The sequence below is a fragment of the Pongo pygmaeus genome, chromosome 10, assembly GCF_028885625.2.
Source record: "Pongo pygmaeus isolate AG05252 chromosome 10, NHGRI_mPonPyg2-v2.0_pri, whole genome shotgun sequence".
Taxonomy (NCBI): Eukaryota; Metazoa; Chordata; class Mammalia; order Primates; family Hominidae; genus Pongo; species Pongo pygmaeus.
In genome coordinates this window covers 27,996,786-28,022,735 of record NC_072383.2, presented here as the reverse complement: position 1 = coordinate 28,022,735, position 25,950 = coordinate 27,996,786, and the positions used below count along the sequence as shown (strand labels likewise).

Genomic DNA, 25,950 nt, shown 5'->3' with positions numbered 1-25,950 from the left:
TTAAAGTAAACCTGAAACACACAAGTCAAGCTACTTAAAAATTTTAGAGAATGTTGAAAAAAATTAGACACTAATTAGCCAGCAATACACAAATGTCAATGACTGCTTCTGATAAATGGAATGAACAAGAAAGAAAAATCAAACCTGTTTCATGGCTTCTACTCGCTTGTTGAGAGCTGTGGTTTGCTCAATCAGAGATTCTGCTGCATCGTCATGATCTCTTAATCTTTCAACAAGAGCTTTAGCATCAGCAAGTGCCTTCTCAATTGTGCAACTCATTTCTAACGATGTATCTATAATTAAAATTAAAATCAAGACTCAAAGTCAACATATCTTTTTAGTTTCATGTCAACAGAGATATGCTTCTTAAGCCACATTTGTTACAGTATTGTTCACTGTCCAGGGAGGAAAAAACACCTAAGAACACTGTGGTTTTGCTTGTTAGGATACTACAAACTTGAAAGTAAATTTATACTGTTACGAAAAAATTAGAACACAGTTAAAAGATTTGCACACAGAACTAGAACGTATTTAAAACACTCTAAATGTACAGTGGGGAAAAAGTACATGTCCAATGAATATAATGTTATATAGAAATTTGCTCTTTATGAGGGCATTCCCCTATCTTGTCACTTTTGAGGAAGATCATTTGGTTTACTGGTCAGTATTCTGGGGTCAATGACTGTCTAAAAACTTTGACTATAAGAATGCTTCCTAACCTCTGCTTGGTCAGGGGACTTGATACACTGTTCACAAACACTGCTGACCAGCCAAAGTGGCCTCAATGTGTCATGCTACATCAAAGTCTCAACCTCCTCTTGGAAGAACTTCTGCTTCTTACATAAAGTTGCATTATAATTCTAACTCTTGCATCTTCCTTAAAGTGCAAAAAAAAGTTTTGACTTAGGACAAAACTGGTAATTACAGGAAACTTCCGATATGCTAAAATCAGTAAGTATATATGTTTAACAGTAGCTGAAAAAAATATGAGACAAAACATGAAACAGTCAATTGTCAGCTTCTTCAACTGGTATGTAGAAACCTCAAACAAAATTTTAATAACTTTAAACAGTCTCTTTCCAAAACTTCAAGTTTCTCCTGAAACTTACCCTCCTTGAAATCTTTTATCTTCCTTTTTTTTTTTTTTTTTTTTGAGACGGAGTCTCGCTCTGTCGCCCAGGCTGGCTGGAGTGCAGTGGCGTGATCTCGGCTCACTGCAAGCTCTGCCTCCCAGGTTCACGCCATTTTCCTGCCTCAGCCTCCTGAGTAGCTGGGACTACAGGCACCTGCCACCACGCCCGGCTAATTTTTTTGTATTTTTAGTAGAGACGGGGGTTTCACTGTGTTAGCCAGGATGGTCTCGACCTCCCGACCTCATGATCGGCCCGCCTTGGCCTCCCAAAGCACTGGGATTACACGTTTGAGCCACCGCGCCTGGCCGAAATCTTTTATCTTTCTACTAGGTTTTACCTAACTTTCAATATAAGCCATCCTTTCTTCAGGGTTTTCTCAAAAAATAAAATCACACTAAGTTACCAGGCCAGAAGCCACGTCTACAGAAGTTAAATTAAAACTTTGGTGTAGATCCAAGTGAAGGGTTATAAACAAAGATTTTCATCAACTTTAGTAAAACAGCAATTTGCCACAGAATTCAGGACTTTGTTATATACCACTGCCCTGGACTACAGATCTGTACCAACTAGTTCAATTAAGGATTATCCCCCTCCAATACAAAAAAAAAAAAAAAAGCAACAAGTAGCAAAGAGAAGATTTAAATAACTAAACAGTATAAAATATTTCATAAAACACATCAGGCAATTTCAGAAGACTTTCTCCTGTTATTTAAATCGCCAATTTAGAAAATGTCCAATATATGACCAGACATTTCCGGAGAGCCTTAAGAAGTAAACAAGCTGGACATTAATATAACTTCTGGCTCTCTAGAGAAAACAACCCCAAGATTTGTCTTGTAAGATTCAGGAGGTTTAGATAAGGATACTTGAAAATATGAGCAGTAAAAGGGCCATTAAAGGAACCAATATTGTCTGATACTGGAAAAGGACAACTACCCAAAATCTATCCAAAGATGCTGTTCTGAGAGAGGCATTAGCGCCCAACAATACCCTGTACTTCCTCTAAATTTCCAAAGGGAATTATCTAAAATTGTAGACAGACAACTTTCTTATTTATTAAGAAAGTTAACATAAATGGGTTAGATGGACATCACTATAACTCCCATTAATCCCATTACTATAGAACATCGGATCCTTCTGAGTAAACTTTTAAAGCTGTCTGTAAAGCAAAATTAAAAAAAAAAAAAGGACGGGCACTGACTCGTACTTAGAAAAATGAAATAACCAAAAAAATTGGTTTTATAGTAAAAATAATAGTTTGTAACAGATGGTGAAAGTAATAAAAGACAAATTTGAAACTCTACAACAAACTGTAGAAGATTTGAGAGAAAATGGTTTAATAGAACTCAAGTAATAGAACTCTCTAACAGTTCTAATCTGTAAATGATATTGCTGGGACTACTATAAGAAGAACCCTTCTTTATACACTAAAACATAACATCTACAAATGCAATAGATAGGATCTGTTTCCAAATAAAATGCAGTAAGGTCCTATATATGATCAGATAGCTAAACAGCCCTCAGTCTAGACAGTCTTCCTACATAATCATAAATCTTTTTGAGTACAAAAATATTACCCTGTGTCCTGGGAGTATTAACAACACATCAAAACCCCACTGCCTATTATATTGTATACCTTGGGCTGGGCGCAGTGGCTCATGCCTGTAATCTCAGCACTTTGGGAGGTCGAGGAGGGCAGATCACTTGAAGTCAGGAGTTCGAGACCAGCCTGCCCAACATGGTGAAACACCGTCTCTACTAAAAATACAAAAATTAGCTGGCCCCACGTGGTGGCACACACCTGTAATCCCAGCTGCTCAGGAGGCTGAGGCAAGAGAATTGCTTGAACTTGGGAGGCAGAGGTTGTAGTGAGCCAAAATTGCACCACTGCACTACAGCCTGGGCAACAGGCTGTCTTAATAACTAACTAAATAAATAAATACAAAAATTAGCCAGGCTTGGTGTGGGGCGGGGGGGGCGCCTGTAATCCCGGCTATTTGGGAGGCTGAGGCAGGAGAATCACTTAAACCTGGTAGGTGGAGGTTGCAGTGAGCCATAGTACCACTGTACTCCAGCCTGGGCCTCAGAGTGAGGTTCCATCTCAAAAAAAAAAAGAAAAAAAAAGAAATCGTATACCTTAATTCAGCAGCTAAGGTTTAGCTTCCCTGCCTCAGAGCAATTATAAACCTCAACTGAATTAATCAAAGCATCTTCAGAGGTTATTCTAGGTCTTTAAACCTCATGTTACCATGCATAGTAAATCCCTATTGCTAAAGGTAACCATCCAAAATTTCTGTCATTTGAGTAATTATGAAATATTGCTACTCTCTCTTTTTCATATTACCATTCACCGGTGTAACAGTATTAATCCAGCAACCTTTGCCTATTGCAAGGAAAATCTCATGATTGTGATTCCATAACTCAAGAAGTATTCAAGTCCAAAACAAAACTTTTGAATTTTCTAGTACCAAATCCTGACTTTACTGTTTGTTAATGGGTTTTATCTTAAAAACAAAAATCACCAGTATGGGGCTTGATATGCAACAGGTACATCAGTCACTGTGATAAAATTCAATTTCTTACCAGAAGCCAGACTGATCAAATGACTTAACTGTGGTCCACTAAGATGGAGCAACTTACTGAAAGTAAATACATACATGAATAGGTGATATGCTTTTAGAATAATCCACTTCTCTGAAATGCTGCAAAGAAAAGAGGTTCCTCAGATATCCTTTAAAAAACAACGAATACAGGCCAGGTGCAGTGGCTCATGCCTGTAATCCCAGCACTTTGGGAGGCTGAGGCAGGCGGATCACGAGGTCAGGAGATCGAGACCATCCTGGCTAACACAGTGAAACCCTGTCTCTAATAAAAATACAAAAAAGAAATTAGCTGGTTGTGATGGCATGTGCCTGTAGTCCCAGCTACGTGGGAGGCTGAGGCAGGAGAACAGCGTGAACCCGGGAGGGGGAGTTTGCAGTGAGCCGAGACTGCGCCACTGCACCTCCAGCTTAGCCTGGGTGACAGAATGAGACTCTGTCTCAAAAAACAAAAAACAAAACAAAAAACAACGAATACATTAAGTACTTGATAGCTTGATGGTAGCTGCCTAATATAACTGCTATCATAAAGGTAGAAACAATATTGTAGATACCACAGAAATACCTTAAAGTTCATTACTATAAGCGGGATGCTTTGACTAATTGTCCTTATGCAAAGGCCTCATATGAAACTGTAAAATAAACCCATGAAGAAGTTAAAAGACTCCATGACAGATACACAAAATTTGGCCTGTCAAATTTCAAAAGAACCATTGTGACCATCAAGTTGTAAGATCCATGAAGATAAAAACTGACACAATCAGAATGGCTACTTGATAGTACCACATAACACCTCAAACAGGGCCGGGCATGGTGGCTCATTTCTGTAATCCCAGTACTTTGGGAGGCTGGGGCAGATGGATCACCTGAGGTCAGGAGTTCGAGACCAGCCTGACCAATATGATGAAACCTCATCTCTACTAAAAATACAAAAATTAGCTGGGTGTGGTGGCATGCGCCTGTAATCCCAGCTACTCGGGAAGCTGAGACAGGAGAATCGCTTGAACCCAGGAGGCGGAGGTTGCAGTGAGCTGAGATCATGTCATCGCACTCCAGCCTGGGCAACAAGAGCAAAACTCCATCTCAAACAAAACAAAACCTCAAACAGATACTACTCCATGAAACATTTCATTTAAGTAGAAAAAAATGGCCACAATATTAAACACGAATGGGAAAACTTACCCTGGATAGCACAGGAGACTGGTTAATTCATGCTTCATTTGTAAACAAATTAATCTGGAAAAACTGTAGGCCAGGTGTGGTACAGTTGTACCTGTACACTGTACACTGTACACTGCGCACTGTAATCCCAGCACTTTGGGAGACTGAGGTGGGTGGATCACCTGAGGTCAGGAGTTCGCGACCAGCCTAACATGATGAAACCCCATCTCTACTAAATTTTAAAAAATTAGCAGGGCGTGGTGGTGCAAGCCTGTAATCCGAGCTACTTGGGAGGCCAAGACAGGAGAATCGCTTGTACCTGGGAGGTGAAGGTTGCAGTGAGCTGAGATCGCGCCATTGCACTCCAGCCTGGGCAACAAAAGCGAAACTCCATCTCAAAATAAAAAAAGAAAAACTGTTATGGTGAATCAAGGACTAAAACCATTCCTAAACAACTTTCTGAACATCTCTAAGAAGATTTTATGGAGTTGCGTCTCTCTGTGGTTTAGAAATATTTATTTTTTTTTTTTAAGTTTAGTTATTTTTAGAGATGAGGTCTTGCCATCACCCAGGCTGGAACTCCTGGACTCCAAAGACCCTCCACTTCAGTCTCCTGAGTAGCTGAGACTATAGGTGCATGCCACCATGCCAGGCAATATTCTTAAATATTCTAGTATGTTTACATTATGAATACCTTAGAAGAGTCCCTTACTGAAAAGACACAATATTCACAATGACTAAAATACTTTATTTTGTGTATTCTCCCAAGGGCATTCTAACTTGTCATCCAATAATATAAAAACATATTTAACTGCAATAGTTCAAACTTACACATTTCAATGATGTAACACTTTGCTTCTTTCTAAGAAACCTTGTCTTCATCATTCCCAGTCCTCAGGAAACCCCAGGCAGGAGTTTCCAACAAGATCTAACTCCAGACACATTGTAATCACATTTCCAAAAACTAAAGACAAAGAAAAAATCTTGAAAGCAGCCAGAGAAAAATGACATATTACTCATAGAGAACAATTTGAATGACTGTAGGCTTCCCAACAGAAATGAAGGCCAGTAAAAAGTAGAACAACACTTTCAAAATGCTGAAAGAACAGACCTATCAACCCAAAATTCTATATCCAGCAAAAATATGTTTCATATATGAAGGTGAAATAAAAGTCATTCTCAGCTGAAGAGAAAGAAGAACTTATTTCCAGTAGACTTATTATAAAGAATACTCTTCAGTTAGAAGCAAAGTATTATCAGAAGGAAACTTAGAACATCAGGAACAAAGGAAGACCAACTGAAATTGTAAATATCTGGGTAAATATTTTCCTCTTAGTTCTTTTAAATGTCTAATGTTTAAAAACAAGAATTATAATATTTATCTAATGAGATTTTTAATTTATGCAGGCAAATATATAACTACAAGAAAAAGGGAGGAGGCTAAAAAGGGCTATACAGTGATCAGATTTCTACATTTCACTTGAAGTTGTAAAAATATCAATTTTAAGTAGACTTAAAAATTTACATATATTGTAATTCCTAAGAAATCCCTAAAATAACTGTACAGAGATAATAGTCAAAACTACAATAGATTAATTGAAATGAATTAAAAAGTGTTCAATAACCCAAAAGACAGAGAAAAGGCAAAACAAAGGAATATCAAAGGAATAAAAAGAAAACAAATGATAAGATGGCAGAACTAAATCCACACATGTTAATAATTTCACTAAATATAAATGTCCTCGACATTTATATTTAGATAAAATTAAGATAGATGATCAGAATTTTAAAAGAGGACCCAACTATGCCTTGTTTATATAAAATTCACTTTAAATATGATATGGGTAGGTTAAAAGTAAAAGGACAGGCCAGGCATAGTGGCTCACGCCTGTAATCCCAGCACTTTGAGAGGCCGAAATCGGAGGACTGCTTGAGCCCAGGAATTCAAGACCAGCCTGGGCAACATGGCAAAACCCTGTCTCTACAAAAAATTTAAAAATTAGCTGGGTGTGGTGGCACATGCCTGTAGTCCCAGCTACTCGGAACGGTGAGGGTGCAGTCAACCCTGGCTGTGCCACTGCACTCCTGCCTGGGTGACAGAGTGTGACCCTGTCTCCAAAAAAAAAAGTTAAAAGGATGGAAAAGAGGACATACTATACAAATATTAATCAAAAGAAAACCAGAGGGCTAATAAGAACATGAAAACATGCTCAACATAACTAGCCATTACTGAAATGCAATTCAAAACCACAATGAGATATACCTACTAGGATGGCTATAATAGAATAGATAGTAAGTGTTGGCTAGGATATAAAGAATGTGAAATGGTATAGCCACTCTGGAAAAGTCCGACAGTTCCTCAAAAGGTTAAACATGTACATACCAGGAAAATGAAAGTATGTCAATGCAAAAAATTGTACATGTATGTTCACAGCAATATTATTCAACTGATAAATGAATAAATATGATGTGTTCATACAGTGGAATATCTGGCAAAAAAAAAAAAGTAGGGGGCAATAATGTCCTGAAACAGGCTACAACATGGATGAAAACTGAAAAAATTATGCTCAGTGAAAGAAGTCAGTCACAAAGACAATGTATCACGCCATTTATATAGTGTCCAAAAGAGGCAAATCCACAGAGGCTGAAAGTAGATTAGTGGATGTCTAGGACTGAGGGATTAGGAAAAGGAAGGAGGAATGGGAAGTGACTGTTAATGAACATATGGTTTCTTTTTGCGGGAGAAAAATTTTCTAAAATCAATTTTGGTGATGGTTACACAACTCTGAATATACTGAAAACCCTAAAAGTCTACACTTTAAATAGGTGAATAGTATGGTATGTGAATTACATATCTCAATAAAGGTGTCATATTTAAGAAAAGAGCTAGAGTGGCTATATAATATCAGACAAGGTCAGGCGCAGTGGCCCACGCCCATATAATCCCAGCACTTTGGGAGGCCGAGGCTGGCGGATCATGAAGCCAGGGTTTCCAGAACAGCCTGGGAAACATGGCAAAACCCCATCTCTACTAAAAATACAAAAAATTAATCAGGCGTGGTGGCACACACCTGCAGTCGCAGCTAGCTGGGAGGTGGAGGTAGGAGGATCACCTAAGCCCAGGAGGTTGAGGCTGCAGTGAGCCACAATCACGCCACTACACTCTAGCCTGGGCAACAAAGTGAGACTTGCCTCAAAAAATAAATAAATATCAGACAAAGTAAACTTCAGAGAAAAGAAAATTACCAGGGACGGAGGAACATTACATGATGATAAAACCCCAATTCACCAAGAAGACATAAGCATCCTAAATGTATATACAACTACAATTAAAGAGCTTCAAAATACAAAAGCACTAACTCAAACTGAAGGGATATATAGGCATATCCACCCTTACTGCTGAAAAATTAAACATTCCTTTCTCAGTAACTGGCAGACCTTGTACACAAAAATCAGCAAGAATATAGACAAAATGAACAGCATCCACTAACTGGCTTGAATTGATATTTATGAAATGCTACAACCAACAACAGCAGAGTACACATTCTTTTCAAGTGCTCAAGACATTCATGAGGATAGATCACATCCTGGATCACAAAACAAACCTTAACAAATTTAAAAGAACTGTAATCATACAAATTATGTTTTGTTTTTTTTTTGAGACGGAGTTTCACTCTTGTTGCTCAGGCTGGAGTGCAATGGCACATTCTCGGCTCACTGCAACCTCTGCCTCCTGGGTTCAAGCGGTTCTCCTGCCTCAGCCTCCCGAGTAGCTGGGATTACAGGCTCATGCCACCATGTCCGGCTAATTTTTGTATTTTTAGTAGAGATGTGGTTTCACCACGTTGGCCAGGCTGGTCCCGAACGCCTGACCTCAGGTGATCTGCCCACCTCGACCTCCCAAAGTGCTGGGATTACAGGCATGAGCCACCGCGCCCAGCCAGTACAAATTATGCTCTCTGATTATAATGAAATTAAACTAAAGTAAGTAATTAAGAGATAACGAGAAAATCTCCAAACATCTGGAAGTTAAACAATGTACTTCTATATAATAAGTCAAAAAGGAAGTTTCTGGAAATTAGAAGATACTTTGATCTAAATAAACATGAAAATACAAAATATCAAAAATTTTGGCATGTATGTAAAACTCTACTTTGAAGCAAATTTATAGCATTAAATGTTTATATTAGAAAATTAGAAAGATCTCATATCAATTATGTAAGCCTCAACCTTTAGGAACTTGGAGAAGAAGAGCAAAATAAACCTAAAGTAAATAGAAGGAAATAATAAAGAGTGGAAATCAATGAAATTGAAAACAAGAAAGCAACAGAGAAAACCCAATGAAATCAAAAGCCAGTTCTTTGAAAAAAATAAAAATTGAAAAACCTCCTGCAAAATTAACCAAGAAAAAAAGTCAGCAGACATAAATTACTAATGGAAAGAAGGGATATCAGCAAAGATGAGATATCACTACAGACCTCTAATTCATTAAAAGGATAAGTGAATACAATAATAAACTCCATACACATGAATTGGATAATTTAAATGAAATGGACTAATTCCTCAAAAAACACAAACTACATAAAGTCACACAAGATGAAACAGACGACTATGAATAGTCCTATTATAACTATTTTAAGAAACTGAATTTGTAATTAGAAATCTTCTGCAAAAAATCTCCAGACCTGGATGGCTTCAAGGACAAATTCTATCACACATTTAAAGAAGAAATAACACCAATTATTATACAATCTCTTAAAAAAAGAAGAAAAGGAAATACTTGTAATTTTAATCTCATAAAATGATGTCAGTATTACTGATACCAAAACCAAAGAGAATACAAGAAAACCACAGACTAATATCCTTCATTAACATAAATAAAAAATCCTTAAGGAAATATTAGTAACTCAAATTCAGCAACTCATAATGAGAATAATATACCCTGACCAATGGGAGTTTATCCCAGATTCAAGGCTGTCTCCAATGTAATCCACCGAAGAAGAAAATCACTCACGCATACCAACTGGCATATTATCAAAAAATTCAGCATACTTTCATAATAAAAATTTTCTGCAAGCTAGGACTAGAAGAGGATTTTTTTAAACTGAGAAAGGGCATTTTCAGAAAACTTATAGCAAACATCATACTTCATAATGAATGACTGACTGCTTTCCCAATAAAATTAGGAACAAGGGAAGGATGTCTGCAGTCACTAGTCCTGTTCAATACATTAAGTGCAATAAGGCTAGGAAGGGGGGAAAAAGCATACAGGTTGGAAAATAAGAAATAAAATGGCCCTTTTTCACAGCCAACATTGTTGTCTATGTAGAAAACCCCAAAGAATCCAAAAAAGAACTCCTAAAACTACTACATGATTTTAGCAATGTCACAGGATACAAGCACAAGAATCAACTGTTTTTCTATATACTGGCAACAAACAAATGGAAACCAAAACTTTTTTTTTTTTTAAACACAGATTTACAATAGCAAAAAAAAAAACCAAAACAAAAAAACCCACAAAAAACAAACCCTGAGATTCCTGGGCATAAATTAAAACATATGCAAAATTTGTTTGCTGATAACTACAAAATGCTAATGAAAGAAACTAAAGAGGATCCAAATGAATGGAGAAACATACTGTGTTCATGGACTGGAAGAATCAACACAGTAGGGAAGTTTTCTTTTTCTTTTTTTTGAGACAGAGTCTTAGTCTGTCGCCCAGGCTGCTGGAGTGCAGTGGTGCGATCTCGGCTCACTGGAACCTCCGCCTCCTGGGTTCAAGCAATTCTCTTGCCTCAGCCTCCAGAGTAGCTGAGATTACAGGCGTGTGCCACCACGCCCAGCTATTTTTGTATTTTTAGTAGAGACGGGGTTTCGTCATGTTGGCCATGATGGACTCGAACTCCTGACCTCAAGTGATCCTCCCACCTTGACTTCCCAAAGTGCTGGGATTACAGGCATGAGCCACCGCGCCCAGCCAAAATGTCAAGTTTTCTGTAACTGTTGTACAAACATGCAATTTCCAATCAAAGTCCCAGCAAGATTTTTTAAAGAAATTGACAAGCTAATTCTAAAATTTCTATGGAAATGCAAAGAAATTAGGTAACAACAAAACAACTATGAAAACAAAAAAAGTTGAAGAAACTATTTGTTTTCAGTTTTTTTCACACTACCAAAGTTTAACAGTTACTATAAAGCTACTTCAATCAAGGTGGCATCGAGCTGATAGAGACAGAAAAGGTTTAGAGACAGAGCCATATAAAAGTGGCCAATGGATTTTTGAAAAAGGTGCAAAGGCAAGTCAAAGGAGAAAGGTTGGCTTTTTTCAACAAATGGTGTCAGAAGAACTGGACATCTATATGCCAAAAGTTTAATCCCAACATAATTCTTACACTTAATATAAAAATTAACTCAAAATGGACCATAAGTCTAAATGTAAAATTAAAAACAATAACACTTTCAGGAAAAAAATAAGAGAAAATCTTTGTGACCTGGGGTTAGGCAAAGGTTTTCGTAAACATGATACTAAAAGCATGATTCATAAAAGAAAAATTTGATAAACTGGACCTCATCAAAATCACAAACTTTTGCTCTGGGAAAGACACTATTTAGAGAGTTTGAAAAGACAAGCTACAGGCTGGGAGAAAATATTTCAAATCACTTATCCAACAAAGGACTTGTATCTAGAATACATAAAAATCTCTCAAAACAATAAGAAAATAACCCAAATAAAAATGAATAAAAGACTTTACTAGTGAACCAAAAAGATACGGACAAATAAGAAACATGAAAAGATGTTCAACATCATTAGCCATTAGAGAAATGCAATTAGTACCATCATGAAACCTGTCCTCTTAAAATGACTATCTATTTCTGCATCAATACCACATTGCCTCAAATGTAACAGCTGTAAAATAAACTCTCCCTATCTAATATGTATAAGTCACTGTTTTCTTCTTTAAAATTGCTTCACCTATTTGCCTTCTCTCTAACCTAATTCTATCCAAATGGATCTCTAGAGTACCCTAGAGGAAAATCAAACTGTTACGTAATAATTTTAATTAATTCAAACTGTTGGTAGCTTTCTGAATCTGAGCAATAACTACCTTATACTGTCATTTGGGCAAGAGGACAAGTGTTATTCCCATTTTACCAATGAGAAAATAGACCCAGGAATTCCAAATCTAAAAAGCTGAGTGGCTCACGCCTGTAATCCCAGCACTTTGGGAGGCCAAGGTGGGTGGATCACGAGGTCAGGAGATCGAGACCAGCCTGACCAACGTGGTGAAACCCCGTCTGTACTACAAATGCAAAAATTAGCCAGGTGTGGTGGCGCATGCCTATAATCCCAGCTACTCTGGAGGCTGAGGCAGGAGAACTGCTTGAGCCTGGAAGGTGAAGGCTGCAGTGAGCCAAGATCGCACCATTGCACTCCAGCCTGGGCAACAGAGCAAGACTCCATCACAAAACAAACAAACAAAGCCGAATGACAGCACCACAAAGCAAGGAAAGAGCCAAACTAGTACCAAAAATAGAACTTCTGATCCCCAGTCAAGTGTCCTATTCCTAAGCCACACTGGATTCCCAGGATCTTGTTTGCTTTTTACCTATATAAAAATCATCTCAATCTCATTAGGTGGAAAACAAAAAAAAGTAAATTCTCTGACCCTACCCCACAAATGGAACATCCAAGATATTTTTTAAAATTTTCAAGCCAGCCATAGAAAAGAAATGGGAATGTATATGAAGACAAATTTTAAAGAATAAAAAAATTTCAAATATTTTCCAGACATAACAGCCTAGCAACCATTTTAATTAGGTGTCACAGTTAATTACAAGATCAATGAATATGTACTGATTGGCTTTTTAAAATTGTAATTAACATCCACTTTATGAAAAACACTCTCTCCTCTCCAGATTGCATAATGAAATACTACTACCAAAATCAACTACATTTAAAATTTGTTAACTATAAAAACCTACCTATTCAGGGAAAGGAATTATAAACAGCAGATAGCTCAAAGCATAATTTTTTTTAGCATTTCAGAAACACAGTGACAACAGTTTCTAAGAATTTGCATGTTCATTTCCTGTACGTGAAACCACACAAAAGTTTAAAATATTTTATAATATGCATTTACTTTATCACCTTTTTTGAAGACCATTGTGCTTCCCCTCTTTTTTGGCCAGGAAGTGGAGTGGGAGGAAGAAGACTGTTTTCCAAACTCTCTAACAAGTTTCAAATTTTAAAAAACAGACTTCAGTAAAAAAGGAATATTCTAAACTTTTCAGCCTATTTTTATAGTGCCTATCTTAACTGGTCATAATACACTTACTTACATTATTTTCTATAGGCAGGTCCAAATTACAGGTGAATCTTTTTTTCTTTTAGCAAGTTAAAAAATTTTTTTCTTTTCTGCATTAGTCACATTCCCACCCACTTTACCACCCAAAGACTTTTGCAGTTAGACTCCTGGCAGAAGGCTTAGAACATTCTGCTGCTGATAAAAGAGAAACCACCACCCACCGAAGGCAGCAATTGCCAGTTGTTTACTTTTAGATTTTGGTTAAGAAAAATCTAAGGAAATTCAAGTCAAATTTTTCAAGCCAACCTCAGAAAATAAATAGGAATATATATGAAATGTAAGAAAAATTAAAGACTAAAAAAAATTTTAAATATTTTCTAGGTAATTAATAAAAGCCTAGCAACCATTTTAATTAGGCATCACATTAATTGTAAGATCAATGAATGTTTACTGATTGGAAACTTCTGTTTCCCTTATCCGCAAATCCACTACTCCTACCACTACATCTACACAGAAATATTGTGGCTACTGATATACACAGATGTGTCTTTAAATGTCAACAATCTAGTTTAAATTTTTCATGTTCAGGTATGTGTCTCTAATATTAATTAGTACACAATATGAACTGACCCATATGGAAATAAAAAAACCAAAAGGTATAGTTATGGCTTTCATATAAACTTATAATCTTAAGAATGCAAGAAAGAATGCATGTAAATTACATATAAAAATAAGCATTTATACAGGCACATCACTGTATCTGAAAGCAAAGAAAATTTTCACTGTCCTTGAAAATAGTGGAATGAATACATGTTTGGAACTGATAAAGACACTTTCTGAAGAAAATTAATTTTTAAAGTTGGAAGAAAGATTTTGGAAGTAATGACACTAGAGGATTTTTTTAAAATTACACGTTCCCTTAGAATTGTGGCTGACTATAAGTTTCATATACATATGTTCAAAGAGTTGTGACAGTTCAAGAAGGAACTAACCTAATCTAAACCAGTTATTTCTAACCTACAGGCTAAGGAGTCAGTGGAAGAGTTGCCTGAATGCACATACTCCAAGCACCGTCTGTAGTCTAAAACATTTCTTCTCCATTTCTCAAATATAAACAGATACTATAAAAATAAAATACAAAATCATTTAAAAGCATAGTAGTTTTCTGTCATTATACATAATTTCAACCCACAATTACTAAAAGCACAATTGCATGTGTATTACAAGTACAGGGTTTCTCATAATCAAAACAGGTCAGGGGCCTTTAAGCTAATGTACAGAGTTCCTTCTGGCTCCAAAATTCTATGATTTTTAAAGGATTAAGAACTCTAATGGTGAATTCTTTAGAACTATTCCATTTCAATAAATATACATATGTATCTATAAATAATGCTTGCTAGGTGCCAACTACTGGACTTTTTCTCAGAGATGAGTAAGACATGATTCCAGACAGACCCAGGTTCAAATTGGCAGGAGAGACAGATACAGAAACAAATAATACAACCTAATAAATACTGCAGAAGAAAAGTTTCAAATGCGTTGGGAGCACAGCGGTATCAATGTCACCTGGGGGAGTCTGAGAAGACAACGATTTATGAATTGGGTTTCGATAGGTGGTAAAATAGAGGAACAGTAAACATCCTAGGCATCCGCACGTACAAAAGTACAGAGCTGTCAAAGCACATGGCAAGATTGGGGAAACAGCCAGTATAGTCTGGTATGGTCGGATATTAAAGCAAGACTAAAAGGTAAAATGGATTGGGGCAGACTGTAAAAGATCCTGAATGATGATGTGCTTAACAATTAGGATTTGATGCTGTCAGCAATACGGTTACTAAAAAGTTTAAGGAAAGGACAGAAATAAATAGGTATTTTACAATAACTCTATGGAAGGATTATAGTAGGGAAACCAGTGGAGGGCGGGGGGCAGAGGGGGCAACCGCACTAATCCTGGCGAAAAAAAAAAAAATACAGTGCAGTGTAAGTGGAAATGAAGAACCAAGGATGATTCCATTCCTGGTTTTCTAATTCGGATAGCAGTACAGATACTGGAACCATTATCAGAGATGAGATAGAGAAGAAAGGCAGAAAGAGAATCAGAAAAGAGTAATACCCCTTGGAGAGCAGTTTCAAGAAACAAGTTATCTTCATTAAACGCTGCAAACAGGTGACTGAAAGGGTCCCCCGTCCGGTGGTAAGCCCGCAGGTGGGTAAGGCAGGATGAAAGCAGATACGGAAGGTGTGTCCATAGGGTTAGAGTCAAGGCTTTTCATTGAACTTTCTGCACCGCATCTCCATTAAGAGGTGCTCGAAGCCGGGGGGCGAGGAGAGGAAGTCCGGCTCCCAGGAGCAGGGAGCCCGCGGCGGGAAGCGGCCAGGGCCGGGCGCCGGTGGTTCAAGAGGCGCAAGGCACCGGCCCCGGCGAAAGACTGCCCCGGCAAAGGACGCCTCCGACTCGCCCACCCCTGCTCCCGTCCCCGAATTTAGCCCACTTACTCTGCTCTTAGTCCCTAGCAGCCGTCAGCTGTGGCGATGCGGTCTCAAACCCTCTACCAACAGGGACCTATGCACTCAAGGGAAGAGACTCCGCGCCCCTAATCTGTCTCCTCAGCAAGCAGACGCAGAATCGGACCGAGGCAGCGGACGGGAGGCCGGGAAGCCAGTGGCGTTCAGCCCCATCACCAGCGGGGTAGACACCTCCGCCGACCGCCGCCGACCGCCTCCGACCGGCGCTCCCGGAGGACTCCAGCCTCGCGAGATTTCCTTCCTCGCGTTACGGTGGGGCAGAACCGACCACTCTCCGCTTTGCGCGAGAAGGCGGGGCAGGGCCCTTCTACGTCCCTCCCTATTCCTCCCCTCCCAGGCTTTCGCTCGGCCTCTCGCAAAGTCTCGCGAGTTTTTCCAGGGGAAACCGGCCTGGGTGGAGAGACCGAGAAGGGGAGACCGGGTGGGTGGGCCCTACGCTTAGGGGGCCGTGTTGGTACTTCGCTGTTGGGGAGGCTTTCAGGTCGCCCAGATCCTGCTTCCCAATGGGTGACTTGGAAAATTAGCGGGTGGAAAATCTCGAGGGGTGGAGGCTTTTTTTTTTCCTCCTTGGCCCCGCCCTCTTCCTGTTCGGCGACTGGGACGCCTGGCCCTCCGAGCGGGTAGGGAGGTTTGGCGGGGCTGTCGGAGAGCTCTGTGCGCACGCGCGAGCCCGAGTGTGTGAGTGTGCACGCGCACGCGCGTTCCTGCTCTTAGGAAGCCTGGGAAGGACCGGTGTGCTAGGAGATGATCGGGGAAAGCATAGTCCCCTGTCTGTGGCACCAGACACTCCCGACTGTGCGCTGACTCTCCCCACCCAGCCAGCAGCCTTTTCCAGAGAGGCTGTGGTCCATAGCCTCTGTTCGTTTTCACTGCAGGACCAGACACGAAAGTAAGCGAACCTCGATCCTGAGGTCTTCCCTATCCACTCACCTTGTATTTTCCACCCCCCACCCTCCAGCAAAGTGGGTCTAGAAGGTTTCTCAAAGAGAGTTTTGCATGAAGGGGAGATGCGTCTTGAAAGCAAGAGGTGAAAATAGCTGGATCGTAAGAAATCAGTTCGTTTTGATTTAACACTTTGGCTTTGCCTGCCATGTGCTTTTCGAATGTGGATTGTCTATTCAGTGTAAGATTTTGTTAGCGAAGCAGGGGAGTACCATATGCTCTGTTTTAATAAGAAAAAGTTTTAAAAGTTTTAAATCTCCTTCTACACACCAGTGTGATGGTAACAACTAAGTTTTTCTGCTCTACCTGGTAAATTACTGTGATGTTTCAAAAGCTAAGGGGAGAGTGTGAAGTTAGGGTCCTTATCCTAAGGCGAAGACCTGATGTGCGGTTATCTTAGGAGATGTTTATCTTTGTTTTGGCCTTTTCTTTTGCTGTCACTCCTCTTTCCTGTTAATTCCGCACCCCTACCCGCCAGTCCCCCTTTTTCAGAAATCTTCAAACGTTTTTCTTGGAGGGAAGTGCAAAAATGCTGGCTTGGGGTTTATATGTGACTAATGTCAATTAGCAAGGATCATAAAGTTGTATTTCAAGAGTATTTGTCACTTATTATGTTTCGTATATGTAAGGGAATCAAATACAATTAAATGTCAAAATGTTTCCCTCTGATAATTTTAAGTTCATTTTAAAAGCAAAACCAAAAATGCATGCACTGGTATTTTTGTCTGTGCCTAGTAGAGTGACAGCCTAATATGGTGTATTGATACCGTTGCTTTCTGGTCATGACCTCATTAAACTGTCCTTTGTTGGACAGATTTCTTTGAACATATTCATGTTCCCTACCAAGTCTTCTTGAGGGAAAGACAATTTTCTTGAGAAAATTAGGAAAAATGTAAGATGTTATGTATAAATATTTGGCTAATATGTTTTCCCCCTTACAGGTTAAAACAAAATGAAGATTTTTTCTGAATCTCATAAAACAGTGTTTGTTGTGGATCACTGCCCTTATATGGCAGAATCGTGCAGGCAGCATGTCGAGTTTGATATGCTGGTGAAGAATAGAACCCAAGGAATCATTCCTTTGGCCCCCATATCTAAATCATTGTGGACTTGCTCAGTAGAATCTTCCATGGAATATTGTAGAATAATGTATGATATATTTCCTTTCAAAAAGCTGGTGAGTGTAAAGTACAAACAAAATCATGATTTTGGGGATGTATTTAACTGCATAAATGAATTTTTTATATGAATTTGCTATAGATAATGACTATGTTTATTACTTAAAAATGTACATAACTCTGCCCTTTGGGATTAATATATAATGGATATTTAATTGGGGCCAGTAATAATAACAGCTAACAATTATTGAGCACTTTACATGTGCCAGACATATTTCAAAGTGCTTCATATTTAATAATTTCCGTAATTCTCATAACAGTCATGTTAGGTAGGAACTGTAATTATTGAAGCAATATTCAAAGTATGTAACAACCAGTATAGAACACAGACTGACCATTGAGAGCTGCTGTCAAACTGTGCTGGCATGTAGCAGCTGACTGTCAGTCAGTCTTGTTTGTTGCTTCCCTGTTGTGGATCCGGAAACTGAGGTAAAGAGAAGAAACTTGTCCTGAGTCACATAGTTACTTAGAGGCAGAGCCAGAATTTGAACCTAAGCTGGCTGGCTGCTTGCAATTTTAGCAAATATACACTAAACTGCTGTATTGTTTGGCCATATTAGAAAGAAATACTTTTAAGAATGCTGAGTGGATATGGTTTATCAGTAAGAAGAGAAATGGATGATTGACAGAAATTACAGGTATTAAAGTTTAATCTTAGATTTCAGTATCTTAAATGTCTTATTTTGGGAAAGTCATTTGGTTAGCCACAAGTGGAAGACTTGCTTTCTGTCTTACTTGAAGCAGCCTAGGCTGGGACCTAGCCAATTCTTAGACTGAGGAAGGTAGGGCAGTAGGATAAAGGTGGACATAGTCTGATATTATACATTCACATATATTCCAAATTAAAATATAAGCCCTTCTTAAAATTTGTGTACATTCTGTGTATGATAAAAATATATAATGAGAGGGAATATAACTGATTCAGAGCACAGGCTTTAGTTCAGACCTTGGCATGGTTAACTACTAGCTGTGTGACTTCGATTATATTTCCTAATCTCTCCAAGCCTCAGTTTCCTCCCATGTAAGTATAACAGTTACTTCCTTGATGTAAGCTTTAAAAGAGATAAATCTATGTAAAGTGGCTTGTAAAATATATATCCCTGTCCGATAAGCCTTGGAAGAGAAGACCAATTATCAAACTTCTTGGGGGAGGAAGGAAAACTGGTATTTCATCGATATATAGGGAAAAAGATCATAGATTAGATTGTGTTGTCCAGAGTAAAGAAAGAAATCTAACCCTCTAGCCAAAAAGGAACATGGGTCAGAATCATCATTTGATAAGTTTTCCAAAATGTTCTTTGTCATTATCTTACCTAATAGCAGATAATTTTAAATTTTCAAATTTGCATTTTACTTTAAAACTTAGCATAAAGACCATATCCATTATTTTGGCTTTCAGTGCCCTATATGATCCAGCTCCTGCCTATTTCTCTGAGTTTGTCTCCTCTCCCACTGCCTGCTCTGACTGTCACCCTTTCCAGGGTATATGCTCAGATGCCTTTGCATTTGTTATTTGCTGTACCCAGATTGTCTATCCCTGACTTTACGGTGGCTGGTTTTGGATTGCCTTCGGTTGCCACTTCTATGGAGAGTCCTTCTGTAACCACCCAATCTAAAGTAGCTAATTAACTTATTTTTCATAGCGTTTATCACTCTCTGAAATGATCTTGTTCATTTATTTGTTTGTATTCTTCCCGCAGTGCCTTCTGTCCTAGTAGACTCCCCTCCCCTGACTTTCCCCACATTGTGAGTGACAGAACTTTTTTATTCATCACTCTATTCCCATATACTCAGTGCCAGCGATAGCACCTGGCATGTACTACACATTCTGTAACTATAAAATGAAGAATGAATGAATCAGTGAAACAGTGTTAGAAATTGCATATTACTTGAAAATATGTTGGTGATTGAGTGAAATTAGAGTTGAATACTAATTGTTTCTTTGGAATCTATTAGGTGAATTTTATTGTGAGTGACTCTGGAGCACATGTTTTAAATTCTTGGACTCAAGAAGACCAAAATTTACAGGAGGTACGGTTAGATTTTGAGCTGTGGCCATTTGTAAATTATCTAAATGTGGTAATACTTTTTAAAAAAATGACTAATTTTTTAAATCACTCTAGGATTTGCATATAGTGTTAAAATGCCAAGTCATATGAAAACAGCTATCTCCATTCTAGGCTTTCCCTACACCCAGCACCCCCAAGCAAACTTCCATTTTTTAGCGGTTGTCATATTTACTTCCAGATTTCTAAATAACATGTTTTTATTCCTGTTTATTGAGTTCTCTGTTTATTTATCTACTTATTTATTTATTTATTTTGAGACGGAGTCTTGCTGTCACCCAGACTGGGGTGCATTGCGCCATCTCGGCTCACTGCAACCTCTCCCAGGTTCAATAGATTCTCCTGCCTAAGCCTCCCGAGTAGCTGAGACTACAGGAGTGTGCCACCATGCCTGGCTAATTTTTGTATTTTTTAGTAGAAATAGGGTTTAGCCATGTTGGCCAGGCTGATCTTGAACTCCTGACCTTCATATGTCTAATGCCTGCCCCGTTCCCTTGTGTTCTCAATATTAATATGTCAGAATTGTTGGTTATTTCAAAGTTTCATGTTGGCATTATAACATCTACATAAAGTATTATTCACTGTTAAGCCAAGTAATATATATGGTTAGTTCCTTATATAGCTTTTTGTTTATTCCTAGAATTATTTATTATCTCCTTTTTCTCCCCTTCATGTGTTTTGTTTTCATAATATCCATTGCTGCTTTTCCTCATGCTTCTACAAAACTGCCCAATATTTTGATCATAAATGTGTTAGATAATTCAGCAATTTGATTTTGTCCCCTGAGGAACTTCTTGGAGCACAGTCTTCAGCTCCAGTTTGAACTGGCTGCTTTCTAAGCCCACTGCACTCCTATCATCCTTCTCTCCCTATTTTTCAGATCCCATTTGTTTTCCTCTCTTTTTGTTTGTGTAATCTTTTGTTTTGGTAGAACATAACCTCCGGGATGCCTGTAGTTTACCTTGCCCTTTGCTGATACTTTGGGTGTAGAAATTCTGTGTTGGAAATAACTTTTTCCTCAAAATTTTGAGGGCATTGTATACTCCACAAAATTATATGTTTTATAGCCTCCAATGCTGAGAAGCCTAACACCATTTTTCTTTATAATTTCGCACTGAAAGCCGTTAGAATCTCAGTGGTGTGCCTGGGTGTTGATCTGTTCTCATCCATTGTGCTAGGCTTCATATTTTCCAGTACAGGGAAATTTCCCTGCATTGTTTCATTGATAATGTTCTTGTCTGTGTGTTCTGTGTCTTTCAGGAATATCCATTCCTGGGATGTTAGACCTCCTGCATTAAATTCCTTACTGTTTTTCTCACTGATCATCTCATTGTCAGTCATTCTGCTTTTTTGACGCTTTTAACCCTTGTATAGAACTCTTTATTTGATTGTACTTTTAATTTCCAAGAACTTTGACTTTAACTATGTCTGTTTTCGTCATATCCTTTTCTTGTTTTATGGGTGTAATTTTACTTGCAGGTATTAACATTAGTTTATTTGATGTTTTCTTTTGTGCCTTCTGTATTCTCACAGTTCTTTTTTTATGTTGAGGCTTTTCTTAAATGCCTGCTGATAGTTAGCTAGACAGTCTTATTTAAAAGCAAGGCACTAAATGGCAGATTAGAAAATCTACACGTTATGGAGTAGGTATTGCTGACTATACTTCATTGTAGTTTTAGCCGATTGTTTGCACTAGGGAACCTCCAAATATTGGAGTTGACAGATGGTCTCTCTGGGACTGTTCTTCTACTCTTTTATCTGTATGACAACTTGGTTGTCAGCTCTCTGGGAGACGGGAGAGGGTAAGTTATACCATTTCCTCTGTAGCATTAGCCATATTTCATATGCACAGTAAGCCTCACATAGATAGTGGCTACTGTATTGGACAGCACAGATAGAGAACATTTCCATCATCACAGTAAGTTCTATTGCACAGTAGTGATTTAGTATCTTACCTTTACTCTCTTATGTGCTTTTGGTATCCATGTTTGATACCTTTCAGTTTCAGTTCTTCCAAGGAATGTGATTCTGTATCTTGTCGGGTAGGGGAGACGTAGTCACTTACACGGGTAGGGTGTAAGTAAGATCTGGGAGTCAAGTTGTTCCTTAAACTGACTTCAAGCTATTGACATTTTTAGTATCTTGCCTTTCCCCACTGTGTTTGGTAATTGGTGCCTCCAGTTCTTGAACTTCTCCTGGATTCTCCAGTTCTGAACTTCTCCTGGATTATTTTGCCTTTTACTTTCCACGGGCACTTAGATTTCTGCATATTCAGTCCTATTAAGTTCATCACCACTCCTTCATCCATTTTTATATATTCTTGTTGATGTCTATCTTGTTCATTGTTGTCTCTTCTTCCACTCACTTCACGCTTGTGGGTTTATGCTTTCTTTTTTGGTTTATGTGTGTTTTTTTTTTTGAGACTGAGTTTTGCTCTTGTTGCCCAGGCTAGAGTGCAGTGGCGCGATCTTGGCTCACTGCAACCTCCGCCTCCCAGGTTCAAGCAATTCTCCTGCCTCAGCTTCCCAAGTAGCTGGAATTACAGGTGCCTGCTACCACACCCGGCTAATTTTTGTATTTTTAGTACAGATGAGGTTTCACCATGTTGGCCAGGCTGGTCTTGAACTCCTGACCTCAGGTGATCCACCCGCCTCAGCCACCCAAAGTGCTGGGATTACAGGTGTGAGCCACCACGCACAGCCTGGGTTTATGTTTTTTAGTAAGTAAAATCTTTTACTTCGATTTTAGTGGAGGAAGCAGAAATCAACTCATGCTCAACCAGTTAGGTTTATGTTTTAACATTATTTGTCTGAAGATACTGAGTTACTAGTAGCTTATGTTCTTTGCCATTATTTAGTTGGATAGAAGATTTCAGTCTACGAGGTCCTTCCCTGATGAATGTGAACAACATGAGAAACAAGGCTTTAGTGAAATAATTGAATACATTATTTGAATTATTTAATGCCAAAATTTTTTTTGTTAACGGATGCTATGCAGTGGTAACAATCCCATCCAAGGTGTTATTATTATTTTTTGTTTGTTTTCTTTTTCTTTTTCTTTTATTTATTTTGAGACGGAGTCTCGCTCTGTTGCCCAGGCTGGAGTGCAGTGGCGCAATCTTGGCTCACTGCAAACTCCGCCTCCTGGGTTCAAGTGATTCTCCTGTCTCAGTCTCCCAAGTAACTGGGACTACAGGTGTGTGCCACCATGTCCGGCTAATTTTTTGTATTTTTCGTAGAGATGGGGTTTCACTGTGTTAGCCAGGATGGTCTCGATCTCCTAACCTCAAGTGATCTGCCTGCCTCGGCCTCCCAAAGGGCTGGGATTACAGGCATGAGCCACCGTGCCCAGCTTCTTTTTCTTTTTTTTTAATTTAATTTAATTTTATTTTTCTCCGAGGTTAGTTTTAAATAGAACGCTTTTAAAGAAAATGTTTTATCATACTGTTTGGTCTTAAAATGTTTGTGATTAGTATTATAATATATGTAAACTAAGCTAACCTTTCATTCTTTTGAGGTAATTCACTCAGTAGGCTTTGATTGGCTTGGCTTTGCACTAATATCATTCCAGAATGTTCTTAATATACTATTACCTGAAAAAACAATTTAAGAATTCCATACGTTTCCACCGTACTGTCTTTTTTAAGTACTGTGAAAGAAGTGTTTACCTTTTTCAAGAGGTACTGTGAAAGAAGTGTGAAGGCTTTCTAGTAGTATATGAATAAAAATAAGTACAAATCTGTGTAGATTTGTACCTACTGACTGCACCTCTGCAGTGCAGAAAAAGTGTGCATTTGATGGATAGGTATGCTAATCATAAAGGAATTATTACTTCTTTTGCTTTCCCAAGGTGAAGGTACGTGATATCCCATTCATTGCTTTTAAATTTTGAATGGAGGGGCAAACTCCAGTTGTGAAAGCAACTATATAGCAAATCACTGGTGTTCAAGAATATGTAAAAGAATGTACATTTTGTATAAATTATGTATAATCTTGTGTATATTTAATGTTTAGCTTTGGTTATCCGTGTCACACCTTTTCCCTATGTTAAACCTTTCTATGTCTCTATGTCTATCCTGTGCCAGTACCACACTATCTTGATTACCATTGTTTTGTAGTAAGTTTTAAAAATAGGAAGTGTGACTCTTCTTACCTTGTTCTTTTTGAAGATTGTTTTGGCCAGTCTGGGTCCCTTGCAATTCCATATGAATTTAGAATCACCTTATCAATTACTACAAAGAAGTTGGGGATTATGTTGATGCTGTAGGTCAGTTTGGATAATATGGCCATCTTAACAATATTAACTCTTCCAGTCCATGAGCATGGTATGTTTTTTCATGCTTTAGATCTTTAATTTCTTTCAACAATGTTTTGTTGTTTTCAGAGTATAAGTTTTATAGTTCTTGTTAAATTTATTTCTAAGTATTTTATTTTTGATGCTGTTTTAAGTGGGATTTTAAAAAATTTAGTCTGCAGATTATTTTAAGTATATAGAAATGCAATTGATTTTTGTGTATTAATCTTGTATGCTACAGGTTTGCTGAACTTGTATATTAGTTATAATAGTTTTTTAGTGGATACCTTGGGATTTCGTAAATTCAGAATCATGTCATCTGCAACATAGAAAGAGTTTTAACTCTTTCTTTCCAATCTGGATTCTGTCCATCCTCTCTCTCTCTCTCTTCCTTTCTTCCCTTTTTCCTTGTTTCTTCCTTTTTCTTTCTTCCTTTCTTTCTTCCCTTTCTCTCTCCTTCCTTCCTTTCTTCTTTCCTTCCTTGCTTTCTTCCTTTCTGTTTTTCTGTATTTCTTGTCTCTCTTTATCACCTAGGCCAGAGTTCAGTGGCTGAACTCCTGGGCTCAAGCGATCCTTCTGCCTCAGCCTTCTAAGTAGCTAGGACTGTGGGTGTACACCACCCCACCTAGCTGATTTTTTAGTTGTTTTTTTTTTCTTTTTATAGAAACGGTGTCTTGCTTTGTTGCCCAGCCTGGTCTTGAACTCTTGGCCTCAAGCAGTTGTCCTGCCTTGGCTTCCCAAGTACTGGGATTACAGGCATGAGCCACTGGGCTTGGCATGAATTTCTTTTATTTCTTTTTGTTTCCTATCGCCTTGGCTAGAACTTCCAGTACAGTGTTGAATGGAAGTGATGAGAGTAAACATCTTTGTTACTGATAAGTAGGGAGAATTCTTCCAATCTTTCACCATTAAGTATGATGTTATCAGTAGGTTTTTCATAGGTGTCCTTTATCTTCTTGAGGAAGTTCCCTTCTGTTGCTAATTTTTTTAATTATGAAAAGGTTTTGGATCTTGTCAAGTGCTGTTTCTGTTTATTGAGATGATCATGTGATTTTTATTTTATTGATATATGATGTATTGTAATAATTGATATTTGCATATTAAATAAACTTTGCATTCCTAGAATAAATCCCACTTGTTCATGGTGTGTAATTCTTTGTGTGTTTACTGGATTTGGTTTGCTACTATTTTTTTAAGAATGTTCATGTCCATATATGTAAGATACATTGGTGAGTAGTTTTCTTTCTTGTGATATTTTTATCTGAATTGCACATACTCTTGTCAACATAATTGTTTTCCCTTTTACTTAGCTAATGGCAGCATTAGCCGCTGTTGGGCCTCCTAATCCTCGGGCAGATCCAGAGTGCTGCAGTATTTTGCATGGTCTTGTTGCAGCAGTGGAAACTCTCTGCAAAATTACCGAATACCAACATGAGGCTCGTACTCTACTCATGGAGAATGCAGAACGTGTTGGAAATAGAGGACGAATAATCTGTATTACTAATGCAAAAAGGTGAGGTGTTGATTATAGTAATTCTTTCACTGTGGGAATTTAAAAATCCTGTTGTAGTTTTTCAGAATACTAGAGACAGCATGTTTACATGTTTACGTTTAAGCATATTACAAGTGGCCTTTCTGATTTTTTTCTTTTTTTCTTTTTTTTTGCCTTTTAATATTGAGGCTGTGTTCCATTCTAAAATAAAGACTTATCTCATTGAAAACTGTTTAGATTGCCATCATGTAGG

General features: G+C 38.2%; 2 protein-coding genes across 6 annotated transcripts in view; one reads left to right on the top strand and one right to left on the bottom strand.

Annotated features, from left to right (window-relative positions):
- The window catches only part of FGFR1OP2 (FGFR1 oncogene partner 2), a 28,353-nt gene extending 12,171 nt beyond the window's left edge, over nucleotides 1–16,182 (bottom strand). For 2 of the 4 annotated variants that reach the window (XM_054442429.2, XM_054442431.2), the window contains exons 1-3: nucleotides 15,697–16,182; nucleotides 5,726–5,858; nucleotides 145–293 (exon numbers count right to left, since the gene is read on the bottom strand). In XM_054442429.2, coding sequence (XP_054298404.1) covers nucleotides 145–293; nucleotides 5,726–5,729 — 153 coding nt within the window. In that variant the 5' untranslated portion in view covers nucleotides 5,730–5,858; nucleotides 15,697–16,182. Of the gene's footprint in view, nucleotides 1–144; nucleotides 294–5,213; nucleotides 5,289–5,725; nucleotides 5,859–15,696 lie in introns of all 4 variants that reach the window. The other 2 variants (XM_054442428.2, XM_054442430.2) reach the window with 2 other exon arrangements.
- The window catches only part of INTS13 (integrator complex subunit 13), a 33,129-nt gene continuing 23,257 nt past the window's right edge, over nucleotides 16,079–25,950 (top strand). Inside the window, exons 1-4 of one of the 2 annotated variants that reach the window (XM_063672530.1) lie at nucleotides 16,079–16,147; nucleotides 17,610–17,845; nucleotides 19,803–19,877; nucleotides 25,516–25,718. In XM_063672530.1, coding sequence (XP_063528600.1) covers nucleotides 17,621–17,845; nucleotides 19,803–19,877; nucleotides 25,516–25,718 — 503 coding nt within the window. In that variant the 5' untranslated portion in view covers nucleotides 16,079–16,147; nucleotides 17,610–17,620. Of the gene's footprint in view, nucleotides 16,616–17,609; nucleotides 17,846–19,802; nucleotides 19,878–25,515; nucleotides 25,719–25,950 lie in introns of both variants that reach the window. The other variant, XM_054442425.2, reaches the window with a different exon arrangement.